At 37.3% G+C, this 18276-nt stretch overlaps 1 protein-coding gene across 8 annotated transcripts in view; it reads left to right on the top strand.

Annotated features, from left to right (window-relative positions):
* TRPC3 (transient receptor potential cation channel subfamily C member 3) overlaps positions 1–15861 on the top strand; it is a 71420-nt gene extending 55559 nt beyond the window's left edge. For all 8 annotated transcript variants that reach the window (XM_081544851.1, XM_081544850.1, XM_081544849.1 and 5 more), the window contains 2 exons: positions 12737–12812; positions 15420–15861. In XM_081544851.1, the coding sequence (XP_081400977.1) occupies positions 12737–12812; positions 15420–15562 (219 nt within the window). In that variant the 3' untranslated portion in view covers positions 15563–15861. The remainder of the gene's footprint in view (positions 1–12736; positions 12813–15419) is intronic.
* Positions 15862–18276: the final 2415 nt, after the last annotated feature.

The following is an 18276-nucleotide window of genomic DNA, read 5'->3' as shown; positions in this document are numbered from 1 at the left end:
GTAAGTAACCTCCCCAGTTTTTTTGTGTGTGTCTTTTTAGTACATATGTGTTTTTTTTTCCCCCAGCTTTTGAAAATTGTGTGTGGTCAACTTTACAAAATTTTTACAGCTTCAGATTTTTGTGTCCTGTTTCAAATGGTCCTCTCCCATAGAGGGATATTTAACATTTTTACCTGTATTTTCCTTGGTATGCTCATGTTTCAGTTTTTAAATGATAACATTTAACCTGTATAGAATACATTTTTATGCAATATGTGGGGGGGGACCCCGATATATTTTTTTTCCAGATGATCACACAGCTGGGTGTGTTGAATAATCTATATTTTTCTATTGATTAGAAATATCACTTTAATCATTTACTAAATTCCCTTATCTACTTAGATTTCTCAGGTTTCAATATTCTATAGGACCACATTGTTATAATTATTATAGTTTAAAACAGAATCAAACAGAATATAGAGAAACACATACATATGTCCTTACTTTAAGATTCTTATTTTGCATTATTTTCCTGATTATCCTTTCTTGTTTATTTTTCTATTTAAACTTTAGAGTCAGCTTGTCTAGTTTGCAAAATATTCTGTCGATATTTTTATTGGGATGGTATTCACTTAAGAAGAACACACTGAGGAAACCAGACTTGAAAGAGACACGTGTACCCCAATGTTCATCGCAGCACTGTTTACAATAGCCAGGACATGGAAGCAGCCTAGATGCCCATCAGCAGATGAATGGATAAGGAAGCTGTGGTACATATACACAATGGAATATTACTCAGCCATTAAAAAGAATACATTCGAATCAGTTCTAATGAGGTGGATGAAACTGGAGCCTATTATACAGAGTGAAGTAAGCCAGAAAGAAAAACACCAATACAGTGTACTAACACATATATATGGTATTTAGTCAATCAGTAAAGATAACCCTGTATGCGAGACATCAAAAGAGACACAGATAAATAGAACAGTATTATGGACTCTAATGTTGTGTCTTACTTTTTAAGAATATTTTTACCTTTCCATTTGTTCAGATTTTCATTCCTGCACCCAGTATCATTTTAAAGTACTCCTCAGAGTGTTATATTAGTTAGGGTTAACTGGTGCGTATCACACAAAACCACCAAATACCAATCACTGCATAAGCTAAAAGAACATAGAATTGTGTTTCTCTCTTCCATTCAAGAACTCCAGAGGGGGCCCTTCCAGGTCTGTTATGTATCTACCACTGTCACAGACCCAGGCTGTTTCTGTCATATTACCCTGTCATGATTGGCTTTCATTTGAATGTGATCTCATGGTCCAAGAAAGCCACCAGAGATCTGGCTATTATTTATGCATTTCAAAATATAGTCAGACAATGATAGAGAAGAAAGATGCCTCCTTCCTCTATGGAGCTTCTGTAAAGTTACACAAACAACATATCTGCAGTAGAAGCTGGGAAATGAGTCTTAACTCCTAGTCTCCATGTACCGAGCTAAAAATCAAGGGAAGAGAATTGGCAGTCTCTGCTGAAATGGATTATATTATTTGTCTTGGTGCTGTGCACATACCTGTATCTGTTACTTGATTTACAAGTTTCAAGCTAAGATATGAAAAAATCAGTGTATTTATCTTTCACCATTTCCCCCCTCCTCCTCCCAGCTTTTGCTAGTTAAATATTAGAATTGCAGGGGTAGGGCATAAAACCTTTCCTCTCCCCATTAGGTTCAGTAGCTGGGGCCTGTGAATTAAGCTGACAAAAGGCAGGTTTACAGGAGAAAAAAAAAAATAGAGTTTATTTATGCATTCAGAGTACAAACACATGGGAGCACTCAGTGATGAATAACTCAAGGGGGTGGTTAGAATTTGGGACTTACATGCCATCCTAAAAGGGGCAATGAATTTGTGGAGAAGTGACAAAATGCGAGATTTGTGCTCCCAGGGGTGGTAAATTGTGGGAAGGTAAACGTGGGGAGATTAATGGAAGATTAGGGTTACTGTCGTGAGGTTTGTGTTTGTGCAGACCCATCTCTGAGCCACCTTCCTGTTTCTAGTGATGCTGCTCGTTCTCTTCCTCTTGATATGGGGCAGAGGCGGGGGCCGGTGGGGAGACCTTCACGAAGGGAAATTGATGTCCTGCTCTTGGGCAGATGGGAGGAAGGCAGAGAGCTCTTTCTGTGCCTTCTGCTTCTTAATTGCCTTCTGCTCAAAAAGGTTCTGTGTCCCAGTGGTATACCTGGGGGGGGGGGATATTTTCTGATCCTTTTCACTACCTTGTAGCATTATAATCCACATTTGCTTTAGTTTTAGTCCTTTAGTTAAACAGAGTCAGTACTCACCACTAGTCTTTTTGCCTTAATTTTCTGTTCATCTCTCTGTCAGGTAATTTGTCTTCCACCAGTTTCTTCAAATAGAGCTCATGGGAACTATGTTCTCTGAGTTATTTCATGTCCTAAACTATTTTCTACGTTCTGTATATTCATATTGACCAGCTGTGAAGCTTTTCGATAATGACTTTATTTTCTTGATGTTATTTATCAACGTTGCTCTGCTGCTCTGAGACTGGAATGTTGGTGTGGGAAAAGTTTGAAGCCAACCTGATGGTTTTTCTCATATGCTTCTTCCTTTGACCTGAGATTTTGATATGAATGCCCACATTTTCTTTACCTTTTAAATCCAACAACTTGATCGTTCTGTAGATTGGATCTGTATGCATTTTTTCTGGCATGGAGTATGTCTTTTCAGTCTGTACATTCAGGTACATGCCTTTTATTTCTGAATAATTTCCTTGAATTATATTTTGAAATATTTTTTCCATTCCATTATTTGGGATCTCTTCAAAGAGACCAATCAGAAGTCTGTGGCATCTTTTTTCCTCTATGCCTTTTGAATTTTTTTTTATCCATTTCTCCCTTTGGCTCCTCTTTTCTCATCCTGTCTTTTATTCCTGTCTATCTTCATATGCACTGCTTCAAATATATCTTTTATTTCTGTGATGATTTTAATGTTTTCTTCCTCTTCCTCCTGAGATTTTCAAACTTAAATATCATTTCCTCCTTTGACTTACCATATTTTCCTTGTGCTCTTGGTTCAAGACAGGATCAGCTCCTATTTTTAAAAGATTATGTATCAGTAATGACATTATGTGTTTTCGTCTCTTCTTTCACACTTTTCTAATCCGTGTTCTTTATTTGCTATTTGTTTTATCCTTTTTCTTGGACTATCTTAGTACAGGTGTTCTGTAGATTTCTTACTGACTATTATTCAGTCTTGAATGACATAAGTTCCTCCCAGACCAACTGCTTTCAGGAAGTTGGAGTGGGGTCAGAGAATTCCAGGGCCCCATCCCAGGCTAATAGGAATTTGCCTTTAGGTACAGGATTGTGTGGGGCTTCCCAGGTGGTGCTGGTGGTGAAGAACTCACCTGCCAATGCAGGTAGACATAAGAGACGCCGGTTGGATCCCTGGGTCAGGAGAATCCCCTGGAGGAGAGCATGGCAACCCACTCCAGTATTCTTGTCTGGAGAATCTCGCGGACAGAGGAGCCTGATGGGCTACAGTTCATGTGGTTGCAAAGAGTCAGATGCGACTTAGCACACATGGACACACAGGGTTGTGTATGTGAGTTCAATTTATTCTTTATTTTCCCTTGTCAAGAATAACACTGAAGGATTGTTCACATGGCAGACTCTCCCTCTCCACCTCACTGACAAAATACTTCTAGCAAATACAACTTTTCTTTACCATTTTCCTTTTAGCTCTATATTCTAAGCTTGTGAAGACTTGGTATCAGAGGTCAAGGGACGTCCTCAGCCATGAATATCTGCTCTTGGCATCTCTCCACATCCCCATTTGACCTTTTCATAACCTTTCTAAAAAAAAACCAAAAAATGGGTTCCTCTAAGTCTCATTAATGAAGGAATTAGTGTTTCTGTTTCCCGTTCTCCTTACAGCTTTTGAGTGATTTAGAAGTGGAGAAACGTCTGAGTTTATTGTCACATTGAAAATTGCATTGCTGTGCTTTTACAGGAAATGATCCTTTCTAAATGCCTAGAGACTCCAGAATCCTGTACCTTTTGTATTTTCTAAGGAGATGAATTCCCTCTGCCTGTGGTATAATCTTCTGTAGCTCCCCAAAAGGGATAGTAGAAAAAAGAGAAATTGAGGCAAGAGGTCTCACTCAGCTATATACACACCAAACTTCATATAAATGTCTTGATTATATTTAGAATAAAGTCTGCCTATTAAGAACTCCTTGAGCAATAACAACTGGTATATTTGTTAGGAATTTTTGTTTCACATAGTGTGATTACATGACTTACCTTAAGGAAATTCCGGATGTTACTGCTAAGTGGGGAGTTTTCCTTCAAAGGGGTGACTTTTAGAATATACTAATTCTAGTCATTCTATCACAGATCACAATATTTTTGAAATACCTCTAAAAGTTACTTTTATAGTTAGTTTATAAGACACACAAAAATGCTTCTGTTACTTTCTCATTACTGAACTCAGCTAATCATTCTCCATATTAACAAGGCTCAGTGCCATCTGACTTCACATTTTTTCAAAAATAGTCACAGCCAGATAAGAATCCGCCTGCCAATGAAGGGGATATGGGTTCAATCCCTGGTCTGGGAAGATTCCTCATGCCACAGAGCAACTTAGCCTGTGTGCCACAACTTCTGAGACCCATGCCCCTAGGGCCGTGCTTCATAACAAGAGAAACCACTGCAGTGTGAAGCCCGCATACCACAGCGAAGACGAGCCCGCTCAGCAGAAGTGGAGAAAGCCTGCGGGCAGCAGCAAAGACTGAGTGTAACCAAAAGTAAATAAAAATAGTCACAGCCACCCTCAAAAAAACACATGACCATCACCAGTCAGGTCATCACCTTACATGTTTTACATTCAGATGAATATTTCTTCTCCAAGACAATTACTTGAAAAACGCATTCACATTCAGATGTGTCTCAAAGGGCAGCAAAGGAAATATTTTAAAATGCCATGATCAAGGGCAGTATTATTTACATTAACATTAATTATTAATAGCTTGCTGGAATTTTTTATGTATATAAAGAAGTTTTTTGTGAAACTGGGAATGATTTTTCTGGAGAACATCAAGACTTGGAGGGCTTGTTGTTCAGTCACTAAATGGTGTCCAACTCCTTGTGACCCCCATGGACTGCAGCATGCCAGGCTTCTCTGTCCTTCACCATCTCCTGGAGCTTGCTCAAACTCATGTCCATTGAGTCAGTGATGCCATCCAACCATCTCATCCTCTGTTGCCCCCTTCTCCTCCTGCCTTCAGTCTTTCCTAGCGTCAGGATCTTTTCCAATGAGTTGGCTCTTCACATCAGGTGGCCCAAGTATTGGAGCTTCAACTTCAGCTCCAGAACATAAGAGGGATAGCTATGATTAAATTCTTCTCATGAATACCTGTGCTATTCAAATTAAAAGCACTTAGATATTCTAATTTGACTTTGAGAAATGGGAATATATTTTAAGACTCCTCCACAAAAACTGGGCTGTAGGCTCTTGTGACTTCTCTCTCCACTCTCTTCTGTGGCAGTTCTGCCTTCCCAGCTTTCTTTGGCTTGGGAACAGCCTTGGCCCAGAGAGTGTTAGACTGCTTTTAGTCCACATGCTGGTCTCTGGTCTGATCCACGAAGGCTTGATTTTACTGGAAGCACATGGCACAAAGAGGCACTCACTTTAAGCTTCATGACACATTCAAGATATCCTCTGTTATGCATGGTCCTAAGTTGTAAGACTACAGAGATCTGGTCCGTGGCTTCAGGGATCTTTCCACTGGAATGGAAGGGCAGCACAGAGACGGAGAGGAAGGGAAGGAAAGAAAAAAGTAGATGGACCTTCACACAGCCCTGGGTTATGGCTACGTGGTATAGGTGAGATGTAAATAAAATGGCGTAGGGACCCAGGGGAACGCAGAGGAGGTGAAAGCTGATCAAGTAGAAGCAGCAGATCTGTCCTCCGTTTCTGCAAAGAACAAAACTTGGACCAGTAGTTAAGAAAGTACAGTGAAGCAGACTTTTGGCTCAATACAAAGGAATTTGTTAATAGCTACAGTTGTCCGAAAATAGACTAAACCAGCTGTCTGGAAAAAGTAGCGGGGTCTGAATCACAGACCCTGTGATTTATTCAGAGGCTGCACAATGGTATGTCAGGGTATGTCACAATAAGTAGTATGAAAAATGAAAAACACATGATTTACAAGGTCCCTTCCCGCTCCTAAATGCTGCTCTCGACTTCCAAGTTCTTTGTGTTTGTCCAAGCCTATCTAGTTCCTTTGTATTCATACTTTATAGATGTGTGAATCTATACATACAGACATGTGTGTATGTCAATCAGTTTTGGCTGATGTCAATCAATTTTGGCTTCTCTCTAGGAGTAAATGAGAAGATGAATGTAAACATGTCTGATGGAGTACTTAACAATTGTTAGTTGAATATTTAAATATTTATTTACTTGGCTGCCTCAGGTCTTAGTTTCAGCATACGGGATCTCTAGCTGTGGCACACAAACTCTCTAGTTGTGGCACACAGGCTCCGTAGTTGCGGCACGTGGACTTTGTTGCTTCAAGGCGTGCAGGGTCTTAGTTCCCCAACCAGGGATCAGACCCATGTCCCAGTATTTCAAAGTGAATTCTTAACCTCTGGACCCCCAGGGAAGTCCCACCAATTGTTAATTGAACTTAAATTAGTAAAAAATAAGCAAATAAAAAAAAGAGCTTTGATGCCTTTTGGAAAGGCAGGGCATAGCAAATATCCAACCATCCAAATCTCATTCCTTCCAGTCTTAATGAAGGACTGAGAAATGAACTTAAATTTGTTTGCAAGAGACACTGTTTGAGGTAACTACCACCAAGCTTTCCATACCCTGGATAGAGAGAATCCATAATCCACTGAATAAAGTTACAATGTCTCCCTTAAAGAGTGACTCACAGGCTCATACAAAGATATATGGGTAATTCCAGGAGGCCTGTGGAATGTGGAAGTGAATTTATAGACTTCCCTTGCATTAGTTAGCAATTTAACCAAAAGGGAAATAAGATGATTCTATTAATGACCAGTTTAGTTTCTGATGCTGGCTTTGATTAAAGACTCCATTGGAAATGTAGTAGAGATAATATTTTAAGTGACATTTTTACTTATTACTCAGAAGTTTCATGATCCTTGCCTGTAGTCCTAGTATTATTTATTGGTTAATAAAGACTTTGCTTTGTAAAAGAAGTGTAAATGCTAATAAGGAATAATATATTAATTGAGCACCTTCTATGTAATTTACTTTTATTGCCCTTTACAAGATATATTCTAATATTTCCACTACACAGATTGTCACCAAGATTCCGTAGCTTGTAAATGATTCAAATACATTCAAATCCAGGCAAGTTGGTAGGTTCAGAACTGGTCTAGAGATTCTCAGTAAGCTCTGAGGGGAGATAGCTGGCTCCAACTGCAGGTGGCAAAATGGTCTTAGACCATGGGGTACTTATCATTCTTTGTCATCAGTTTTGGGTTTATCAGCAACTCTAGGACAACAGGAAAAATCCCATTTGACATAAGATTACATGTTATCTGGTATCCTTCCTTGTATGAATGTTATAAACTGTCTTGATATGGTTAGATTTATCAACCTTTTTCTTATGGCTTATCCTTTTAACTTCCCTGTAGGGATGATCTATTGTCCCAAAGCTATTTGTTGAGTAGTCTTTTCTTTCTCACTGATTTGTATTACTGCCTTTGAAGCTGCTTTAAACTGATGAACGTTTGTTTTTACTTTTTATAAGAATATGCCTACATTGCCCCCTAAACTTAATTACATCCCTGATATGTTGATGCATCATAGTGAATTCTTGTGGTGAAGTTTCATTGGAGCAGTGATTGTGTTCCCTGTTGCATCCGCAGTGTTTAGTATGGTACCTGACACAGTTCAGTTCAGTCGCAGTCATGTCCGACTCTTTGCGACCCCATGGAATGCAGCATGCCAGGCTTCCCTGGCCATCACCAACTCCTGGAGCTTGCTCAAACTCACCTCCATCGAGTCAGTGATGCCATCCAACCATCTCATCCTCTGTCGTCCCCTTCTCCTGCCTTCAATCTTTCCCAGCATCAGGGTCTTTCCAATGAGTCAGTTCTTTGCATCAGGTGGCCAAAATATTGGAGTTTTAGCTTCAACATCAGTCCTTCCAATGAATATTCAGGACTGATTTCCTTTAGGATGGACTGGTTGGATCTCCTTACAGTCCAAGGGACTCTCAAGAGTCTTCTCCAATACCACATTTCAAAAGCATCAATTCTTCAGCACTCAGCTTTCTTTATAGTCCAGCTATCACATCCATACATGACTACTGTAAAAACCATAGATTAGATGGACCTTTGTTGTCAAAGTAATGTCTCTGCTTTTTAATATGCTGTCTAGGTTAGTCAAAGCTTTTCTTCCAAGGAGCAAGCATCTTTGAATTTCATGGCTGCAGTCACCATCTGCAGTGATTTTGGAGCCCCCCCAAATAAACTGTGTCACTGTTTCCATTGTTTCCCCATCTATTTGCCATGAAGTGATGGGACCAGATGCCATGATCTTAGTTTTCTGAATGTTGAGTTTTAAGCCAACTTGTTCACTCTCCTCTTTCACTTTCATCAAGAGACTCTAGTGCTTCTTCAGTTTCTGCCATAAGGGTGGTGTCATCTTCGTACCTGAGGTTATTTATATTTTTCCTGGCAATCTTGATTTCAGCTTGTGCTTCATCCACCCCAGCGTTTCTCATGATGTACTCTACATACAAGTTAAATAAGCAGGGAGACAACATACGGCCTTGACATACTCCTTTCCCTATTTGAACCAATCTGTTGTTCCATGTCCAGTTCTCATTGTTGCTTCTTGACCTGCATACAGGTTTCTCAGAAGGCAGGTCAGGTGGTCTAGTATTCCCATTTCTTTAAGAAATTTCCACAGTTTGTTGTGATACACACAGTGAAAGGCTTTGGCGTAGTCAATAAAGCCAAGGTAGATGTTTTTCTGGAACTCGCTTGCTTTTTTGATGATGCAATGGATGTTGGCAATTTAATCTCTGGTTCCTCTGCCTTTTCTAAATCCTGCTTGAAATCTGGAAGTTCATGGTTCATGTACTGTTGAAGCCTGGCTTGGAGAATTTTGAGTGTTACTTTGCTAGCATGTGAGATGAGTGCAATTGTGCAGTAGTTTGAACATTCTTTGGCATTGCCTTTCTTTGGGACTGGAATGAGAACTGACCTTGTGCAGTCCTGTGGCCACTGCTGAGTTTTCCAAATTTGCTGGCATATTGAGCACAGCACTTTCACAGCATCCTCTTTTAGGATTTGAAATGTCTTGACTGGGATTCCATCACCTCCACTAGCTTTGTTTGTAGTGGTGAACAAAGGTCCAGTTGACTTCACACTCCAGAATGGGATGTCTGGCTCTAGGTGAGTGTGATCACACCATTGTAGTTATGTGGGTCATGATGATCTTTGTTGTATAGTTCTGTGTTTTTTTGCCACCTGGTACCTGGCACAGAGCTAAATATTTGGTGAATGAATGAGTCCTGGCGAAGATCCACCCAGCTGTGAGTCTGTCCTGAGGTTCCAATTCCACACAACTCAACACATTTTGTATATAAATATATATATATGTAATATATATATATTATATATATATTTTATGACTAATAAAATGGGCTCTTCCTTCTTGATAGCGTGGATTCTTTCTCAATTTATCATTATTCTCTGAGGCAGACATTTTGAATTATGCAGCATTTCTCCTTTTTACATGACCTTGGCATCTAGTGGGTCACTTCAGTTCATAATTTTTACTGTCTTAAAAGTGAGGTATATTTTCCACCCTCACTATATCTGCATTTTAGTTCAGACTTTTTTCCTTTATTATCTTTTTAATGTGGTATATGATATATGCACAAGAATGTGTGCAACACATAATCAATTATGAGGTATAACTATATGCATACCTAGGAAGCCACCACCTCCCAGAGAGATAACCAAGTCTGTTCATTGCCTCTGCTTGGCTTCTCCTCCCAAGGCCACACCCTTGCCTCCACCTAAGGGGTAATCAGTATCCTGAAATTTGGATTTCTCACCCTCTTGCTTTGGTTTTCTTTTCAAATATTGCATATATGTTGCATATATAGGCTTATTGCATATATGTTGTTTAGTTGCTAAGTTGTGTCTTATTCTTTGCGACCCCATGGACTGTAGCCCGCCAGGCTCCCCTGTCCATGGGATTTTCCAGGCAAGAATACTGGAGTGGGTTGCCATTTCCTTCTCCAGGGGATCTTTGTGACCCAGTGATCGAACTCCAGTCTCTGCATTAGCAGGTGGATTCTTTACCTCTTTGCCACTGAGCCACCAGGGAAGCCCTATTACATATATAGACAATCTGAAAAAATGCATTATGTAGATTTGTTATTGAGTAAACTTTATGAGAATAATTTCGTACTTAATGAAGTCTGCAACTTGAATTTTTTATTCAACATTTATGCTTCTAAGATTCATGCATACTGTTGTGTGTGGCTCTGGTTCATTAACTTCACTAATTAATTTCATTGGTGAGCACAATGACATTACATTGTGTAATATACCATGATTTGTCTATTTGGTATTTGTTTGGATTGTTTGCAGGTTTTTTGCGTCTCAGACAAGGTAACCTTGTCTGAGTCTGTCTCTTGGTCCACATGTGCAGAGTTTCTCTAGGCCCTGTACCAAGGAGTGGACTTTCTGGGTAAAAGGATATGCAGGTGTTCAGTTTAAAAGATAAAAACAAATCTATAGGGGATTACAAGGTACAAACTACTATGTATAAAATAAGCTGCAAAAATATATTGTATGGCACAGGGAAAGAGAGACATTTTTAATAACCAATATTAAATCACTTTATTGTACACCTGAAGCTAGTAGAATATTGTACATCAACCGTATTTCAAAAAAAAAATGATAATGCCGAATTGTTTTTCAAAATGATCTCCTTATACTCATACCTTTTTTTCTTTCTATAGTTTCTTTTGGAGAAGGAAATGGCAACCCACTCCAGTACTCTTGCCTGGAGAATCCCATGGACGGAGGGGCCTGGTGGGCTGCGGTCTATGGGGTTGCAAAGAGTCAGACACGACTAAGCAGCTAACACACACACACATACTCATGCCAGTAAAGTACAAAAGTTCCATTGATCCACACCCTTTCCAACACATGGCATTGTAAGATCTATTAATTTCTCCCTTTTTAGATATAAAATTGTATCACATTTTTCCTTTTTCCAGCTTTATTGGGATATAATTGACATACAGTACTGTATAAGGTTAAGGTGTACAGCATAATGATTTGACTTATGTACATAATCAAATGATTATCTTAGTAAGTTCAGTGAACATCCATGATCTCATATAGATACAAAATTAAAGAAATAGAAAAAATTTTTTTTCTTGGGATGAGAACTCTTCGGATTTACTCCCTTACCAACTTTCATATATGATGTACTGCAGCATTAATTGGATTTATTATGATGTGCATCACTTACCTAGTACTTACTTATCTTATAACTGGAAATTTGTACCATTTGACTGCCTTCATCCAACTCTTCTTTCCCCCACACCCCTGTATCTCTTTTAATTGTAGTTTGTATTTCCCTAAAGAAAACATTTTGAGACTGTTTCATGTGCTTCTTGACCATTCACAATTCCATTTCAGTGAAGTGCCTGTTTGTTTTTTGCCCAATTTCCTGTTGGATTATTTGAGTTTTTCTTATTAAAGCTCTTCATATACCTTGGATCCAAATTCTTTACAGGTTGTAAGTATCATCAATATTTTCTCCCAGTGTGTAGCTTGCTTTCTTTCTGGTATCTTTATAAACAGAAGTTTTAATTGTAATGATGTTGGATTTATCAATCTTTTCTACTATATTAGAATTTTTAATCTTGTTTGGAAAACATCCAGTTGTGTACTGAATTGATAAATTTGTTCTTCTATGCTTTCTTTTAAATGATTTTAAAGCTTTGCCTTTCATATTTAAGATGCACATGGGATTCACTTTTGTATACTTCTGTGAAGTAGGGCTCCAATTTAATTTTTTCTGTATGGATAAACAATTATCTTGTAAGAGCATTTATTTAATTTGAAATATATTCACCGTATATATTGCTGTGAAAGAAAAACATAATATAACAATATGTGGTATTTAGAAAACATAATACATATAGTAATTAGTTTATATACAAAATTTAAAAAAAGATGTTGGAAAAACATGCACTAAAATAACAACAATGATTATCTTTGGATCGTGGGATAATTGATGAGTTTTGTTTATTTTTTGTTCTCTTTACTCTCCAGATTCTCTGTATTGAGCATATGTTTATAGATTTTTTAAAAAATATAGTAGTATCTATAGATGATAATATAGTATAGAGAAATCATTAGATGAAAGAAAATCATGAATTGAAGTCTTTCAACTCAACTTTTCTTATAAAGCTTCTTGCATTCCTGGAATAGGGTGGCTGGTGGTGAGGGGGTGGAGGTGAAGGGTGGGGCAAGGGAGTGTTGTGGATTATGCAGAAAAACTCAGTACAGGTGTAAAGGGATTAAGTTCTGAAATCTGGGTGAGTCTTCCATTAGTACAGTTCTCTTCTCTGAGTTCTTAACTGCTATGTAAAGCTCTTTGGAAATAAGATTCAGATTACTTAAATGTATCATTGGTGATACAATTTTTTTTTGGCCCAACAGCAAATAATGAAAAGACTTATAAAGCGATATGTTTTGAAAGCACAAGTAGACAAAGAAAATGATGAAGTTAATGAAGGTAAGCATCTTCAACTTAAAAAACATCCTTTTACAACTAATTTAATGAACAGTGGAAAACTTCATATTGAAGGATACTTTTAAAAATCCAGTCTTGGTTAACTGAGTTCTTCCAGGATTGACAGGAAAATCTTATGTTACATTTCTAAAGCTCTATCTTTTAAAATAAAAGTTATTTAAAATGTCAGTCAGAGACAATTTATCACTATAGAGTGCTCTGATTCTTAGAGTGTAAAGTGTGTCATCTTTCTGAGAGTTTTTAATCCCTGTAACATAAGTGGTCTGTAGTTTCAGTTCTGTTTCAGTGAGCTGAGTGTTACCATTTTTCCAGTGATGCAGGTAAAATAAGAGTTAGCTCAAACATTTTTGCAGAAAAATCTTTACTTGTCCAGAAAGAAATCTGTAACCCATTTTTGTCATATGGTGTTTCTCTTTTGCTTTTCACTTTTCTTTTTGGCACCTTACTTAAACATACCTATTTTTCAGGCATATCCTAGGCAGCACATCTGTCTGGACTATAAAACCTTGTGCTGGGATGTAAGCCAAAGCGCAGGTCCATGGTTGGAAAGAAATCAGTCAGGGAAAAATAAGTTGCCCTAAAAATGGCAACTACAGGGAATTCCCTGGCGGTTCCGTGGTTGGGACTTCTTGCTTCCACTGCAGGAGGCAAGTGTTCCAGTCCTAGTTGAGGAACTAAGATCCTGCATGCCTTTCAGCACAGCCAAAACAAACAAACAAAAAATCAATGAAAACTACTGCTTTCAACACCATTGAGATCTATCTACACTTTTAAGAAAGGGCTAAACTAAACTGTTGATGAACTCTGAAGCCATTACTTGATTAATGCAAGAAATCCCTTGCAAATCTGAGTCAATACTATATGTGTTTGTAGCACAGACATCTAAAAACGTGTGTTTGGGAACCAGCAAAAAATCAAATCATGGTCACCAAAAACAGTCTCAGAGACAGAATTGAAATTGAGTTTTTGTTTAGAAAGCAGAAATCTTATCAGTTGTGCCATAACCTCCCTGAAAACAAAAAAATTATGTGAAGTGGGGAACTGGGCCACCATGACAACTTCAGAAAAAAGGAGCCATCTTCTAAGTCCTTTTACACAAAAGAGGAAAATACATTAATGAAAATTAATGAATTAAAGAGAATTTAGAGTTTTGGACAAAGTTCTAACTAAAAGAATATATCATATAACATAACCTCCTCATTTAATTAATATGTTTCCCGTATTGGTAAATACAGCACTTGGTATGTAGGCTTCCCATAACTCAAAAACAAGGAAGAAGGATATGGTAGTAGGGATGCAAGAGGAAGCTCACTGGCTTATGGTCCAAATATGGTAGTAAATGGTGTGAGAATCCATTTCTTCCATGGAAGCCTTTTGATTTCAAATTTGATCAGTTTATTTCCTCTCTGTTGCCATATATGAAAGGAAAAGCACCTCCATTTTTTTTTTTTTTTTTTGCCATGAAAAGAATCAATAACTGTTTTGTGTGTATTCTTGAAGAAGAGTTAGGATTCCTTAAAATAAAAGGTTCTGTCTGTTAAATATAATCAAATAACTTGGATTATACTTTAAAACATCATAAAGATACCAGGAAATATCATGAAAGATATATTTTACATGTGATTCTATTATAAAATGCTGTTAAAGTGCCAGTGATTTGAAGAATCATTTCTTGGATGCAAGATAAGTTCATGCCCCAAAGGTTACCTTTCAAGGTCAATGGCTTATCTATATTTCAGTTCTTTGCAAGAGAATTCAGTTTTTAATTGTAATCTACACATTCTCAAAATATTGCCAAGCTAAATCATGAGAATAGTTGTGTTTTAATAGCCAGAAGTTTCCTATAGTCTTCTGTGTATATAAACCTTGCCAGTGGTATCCCATCTAAGCTTCTTAATTTCACCATTGCTTGTTATTTCCTTGTATTAAATACATCATTGCCTGTGCCACACAAACTGATTTGTTTGTGTCCTTGACTCCATAGTCATCACCACTGGCTTCCCTAAGAAAAACCCTTACTCTTTTTCCTTCCTTTCCCTTACTTCAAACTTGACCTCAGATATTCTGCTTCCATGTGAGTATTTTCCTGTTAAATAAATTGATTCATTTTTAGTAATGTTTCACTTGAATAGGATTCCATTCTAGCCTAGCAATGGGAGATGATCTATAAAGGTGTCAACTCTTATGGCTCAGGGAACCAGAGGAACTTCCTGAAAACAGAAAGGAGATATCCTGATTATAGATTACACCCTGAGTATAGATTACTAGTTAACAGATAAATCTGCTACCTGAGAAGCCCCAACAGATAAATCACCCTATGTTAAAAATTGGTTGAGCTAGGACAATACTTTAGGTGACTTTTACTTCTACAACACAGTTGGACTACTGTTATAGCTTTCTCCAAAATCAGTACATTTTTAAAGGCAAAGCATTTCTTAAACATTTTAAAGGAAAAAAATCCAAAATAACTACGTCAGAGACATTATGAGACGAATGTATTCATGTTGTATGAATTTCACTCTTCATTTTTCTTTCTAAATCCAAAGAGCAAATGACCAATCATATGTTTTTTTAATACAAATGCTATAGGTGAATTAAAGGAAATCAAGCAAGATATCTCCAGCCTTCGTTATGAACTTTTGGAGGACAAGAGCCAAGCAACTGAGGAACTAGCCATTCTAATTCATAAGCTCAGTGAGAAACTGAGCCCCAGCATGCTGAGATGTGAATGAGTCAATGACCTGGAGTTACGGCTTTGACTATAGCACAACTGTGGGCAATAATATTTCTTAGTATGAAATACTTGAAAAACTATGGTGTAAATTTTTAGTATTAACTACCTTTATCATGTGAATCTTTAAAAGTTAGGTCTTAATGATTTTACTGTTTTATCACATGCAAATGGTCTTCGTTTTAATTGTTTGCCATGACATTACGAACAATGATATGCCCTTGTATTTAAAGGCCCCAAATTAACTACATTACTGACATTTTTTGTCCGTTTTAGAATAAACTCTGTCTTTGCACTACCTGTTTGCCTCCAAAAGACTGTAAGCTCCTTGGGGACAGGGACCATGTCTTATTCATCTTCATGTCTCCAGCATCTAGTACAGTGCCTGGTACATAGTAGGTGCTCAATAAATATTGTCAAAACCAACTGAACTGCCAACAAAATACAAATAAAAATTAAAAGGCCATCACTATGTAGCATACCTTCCCTTGTCCAAATGCCAAAGAGATTTTTTTGTTTGTTTTGAAAAAAAGAAACTGAAAAAATTTTACAAACAGCTATGAGTTGGTCGGATTTTCTTAGATTTTTGGCATCACTGATACCCCTAGAACCTTTGAACCCTGAGTGAAGAATTTCATAATGAAATGGGTTAATAGAAAATATAATTGCATTACATATTTATTTCATAGAATTGTTCAAAGCAACACATTAAAGGTTTTTCTAAAGTATATACTATACTGTTTGCTTACTGTCTTAGATTTTTATTTGTTGTTTTTCAGTATTGTGAATTTAGTCAGCAGAGTGATGAATTTTTTTTAAAGTTGGGGGTTATACAGGGCTGTTAATTATAACCTCCTAATTCCTGGCTCTGATGATTTAATGCTAAGTAAGTTATCAACAACTGACTTCGTATCTTGCCTGTTAGCTCCACTCTGAGTGTTGGAGGATGTACTATGGGAAGAAATGGAGCAACGGCGCGTACCTGAAAAGGCCAAGATCACCAGGCGTGTTTTATTTCCTTTGAGGCATCTCTCGCCATTATTGCTTACGCTGATTGACATCTTTGTTTTTTTAATCAAGGCATTTCAATTACACGTGCTACACTGAATAGATTGTGATATATCTGCATCTGAATTACTGTATAAGTGGGCTGAACACTGGTAATATTGAGGCCTCTTGACTACTAGGAAAGGGGATACAGACTGGTAAGCTCCCTCATCTCTTCATAGAAAATAAAATACTCAAAGTATTTTTTTTTTTAACCAACGAGGTTTAAATCTCTCGTTACTGTCCTGATTCTCTTCCATCTGTTCCTATCAAATCATACCAGAATACAAATTATGGTCATAGCTCAAAGATTGTTTTAAAAGTTCTAAAAGCCAAATAAATATATAATATTTTAACAGTCACTACATCACACAGGAAGGCTTTCTAGATGTGAAGACAAAAATGAACAGTAAACGGAACTACATAAAGCTCCTTAAAGATTATTTTTTAATTTCTACTTTTGGAGACTTAATTAAATTAAGAAAAGAATTTTATACATTTTTGCTACGATTGTAGGATATTTCATTAACTTTTGTGCTATGCTAATAGTATTTTGTCTTAAACATTTTTAAAACTTTATGTATTTTATGTTATGCCTGAGAACTGAATAAAATACTGAATTTTTTCATTGCTATATGTTACTATACTTTATATGAAAACAGTAAATATATCAAGTTTCCATTGTAGGCAACACTTTCAGTCTTACATATAGAATTGTTTGGAATTCCAAGTGTGAATATATTTGACCACAGTTACAGAATAGAATATTAAGTAATGTTTTTTTACTGAGGGTGGAAAGGTGTTGAATGTAAAAGTGTCAAATTCAGCTAGTTTAGGATTCTTAGAGTCTTGAGTGAAGATAAAACTCATGTGATCTATGCCACGTGAGTCCATACATCTAATATTTTAGTACATGCCTTTTGCATTTCTAGAACTCTCAACATACATTGTTTTTCCTGTATTTACTGTCTTTGTGTAAAACTAGTGTTTTTTTTCAGTGTTTAGGAATTAATTTATTCAGTCAGTATTTATTGCATGTTAATAGGTGTTTAATAATGTTTAAGGGGAAAATAAGTGTAAATAGCAGACAAAAATCCCCATCTTCCTGGAGCTTATATTATAGATTAATCAATCACAGTCTAACATGAAAATAATATGTAACAAACATTTATGTCACACAGAAGCAAAAGTTTCCATGTTGGTGGCCTGTTACCTTTGGGTCTCCTCTTGGGTCATCTTCCCAGGGGCTCTGGTCCCAGCGTCGTGTGTAAAATTAGTATGTTATTGATATTTCACATTTTTTCCTCTCTTTTTACTTTCTTGGGGAGAGTCAAGAGAAGGATGTGATGCCAAGGCACGGTAGATGCTATTTGTATTATGAATGCCCTGCCCATGTCCCTTTTAATGGACCAGCGCGTGTGTCTCTGAGATCCTGAGTGTCAGCTGCTTAATAATGCCCAACTATCCTGTTCCCCAGGGAATTGCCATCGGCTGAAAGAAAGCAGCCTCGTCCTGGTCTGGTAGTAACCAACCAACTTCTGTGAAGGCATGGAGAGCTGTTTTCTTGTGTCAAGATGGGGCCAACTCTTTTGGTGTGAGTTATGCTTCAGAACTCTGGAAAGCATTAGGCTACAGCTAGATTCCAGCAGGACTTCCCTGGTGGCTCAG

This window comes from Giraffa tippelskirchi, chromosome 11 (assembly GCF_054371585.1).
Source record: "Giraffa tippelskirchi isolate mGirTip1 chromosome 11, T2T-mGirTip1v1.2.pri, whole genome shotgun sequence".
In the NCBI taxonomy this organism is placed as follows: domain Eukaryota; kingdom Metazoa; phylum Chordata; class Mammalia; order Artiodactyla; family Giraffidae; genus Giraffa; species Giraffa tippelskirchi.
This window is presented reverse-complemented; position numbering and strand designations above follow the sequence as displayed.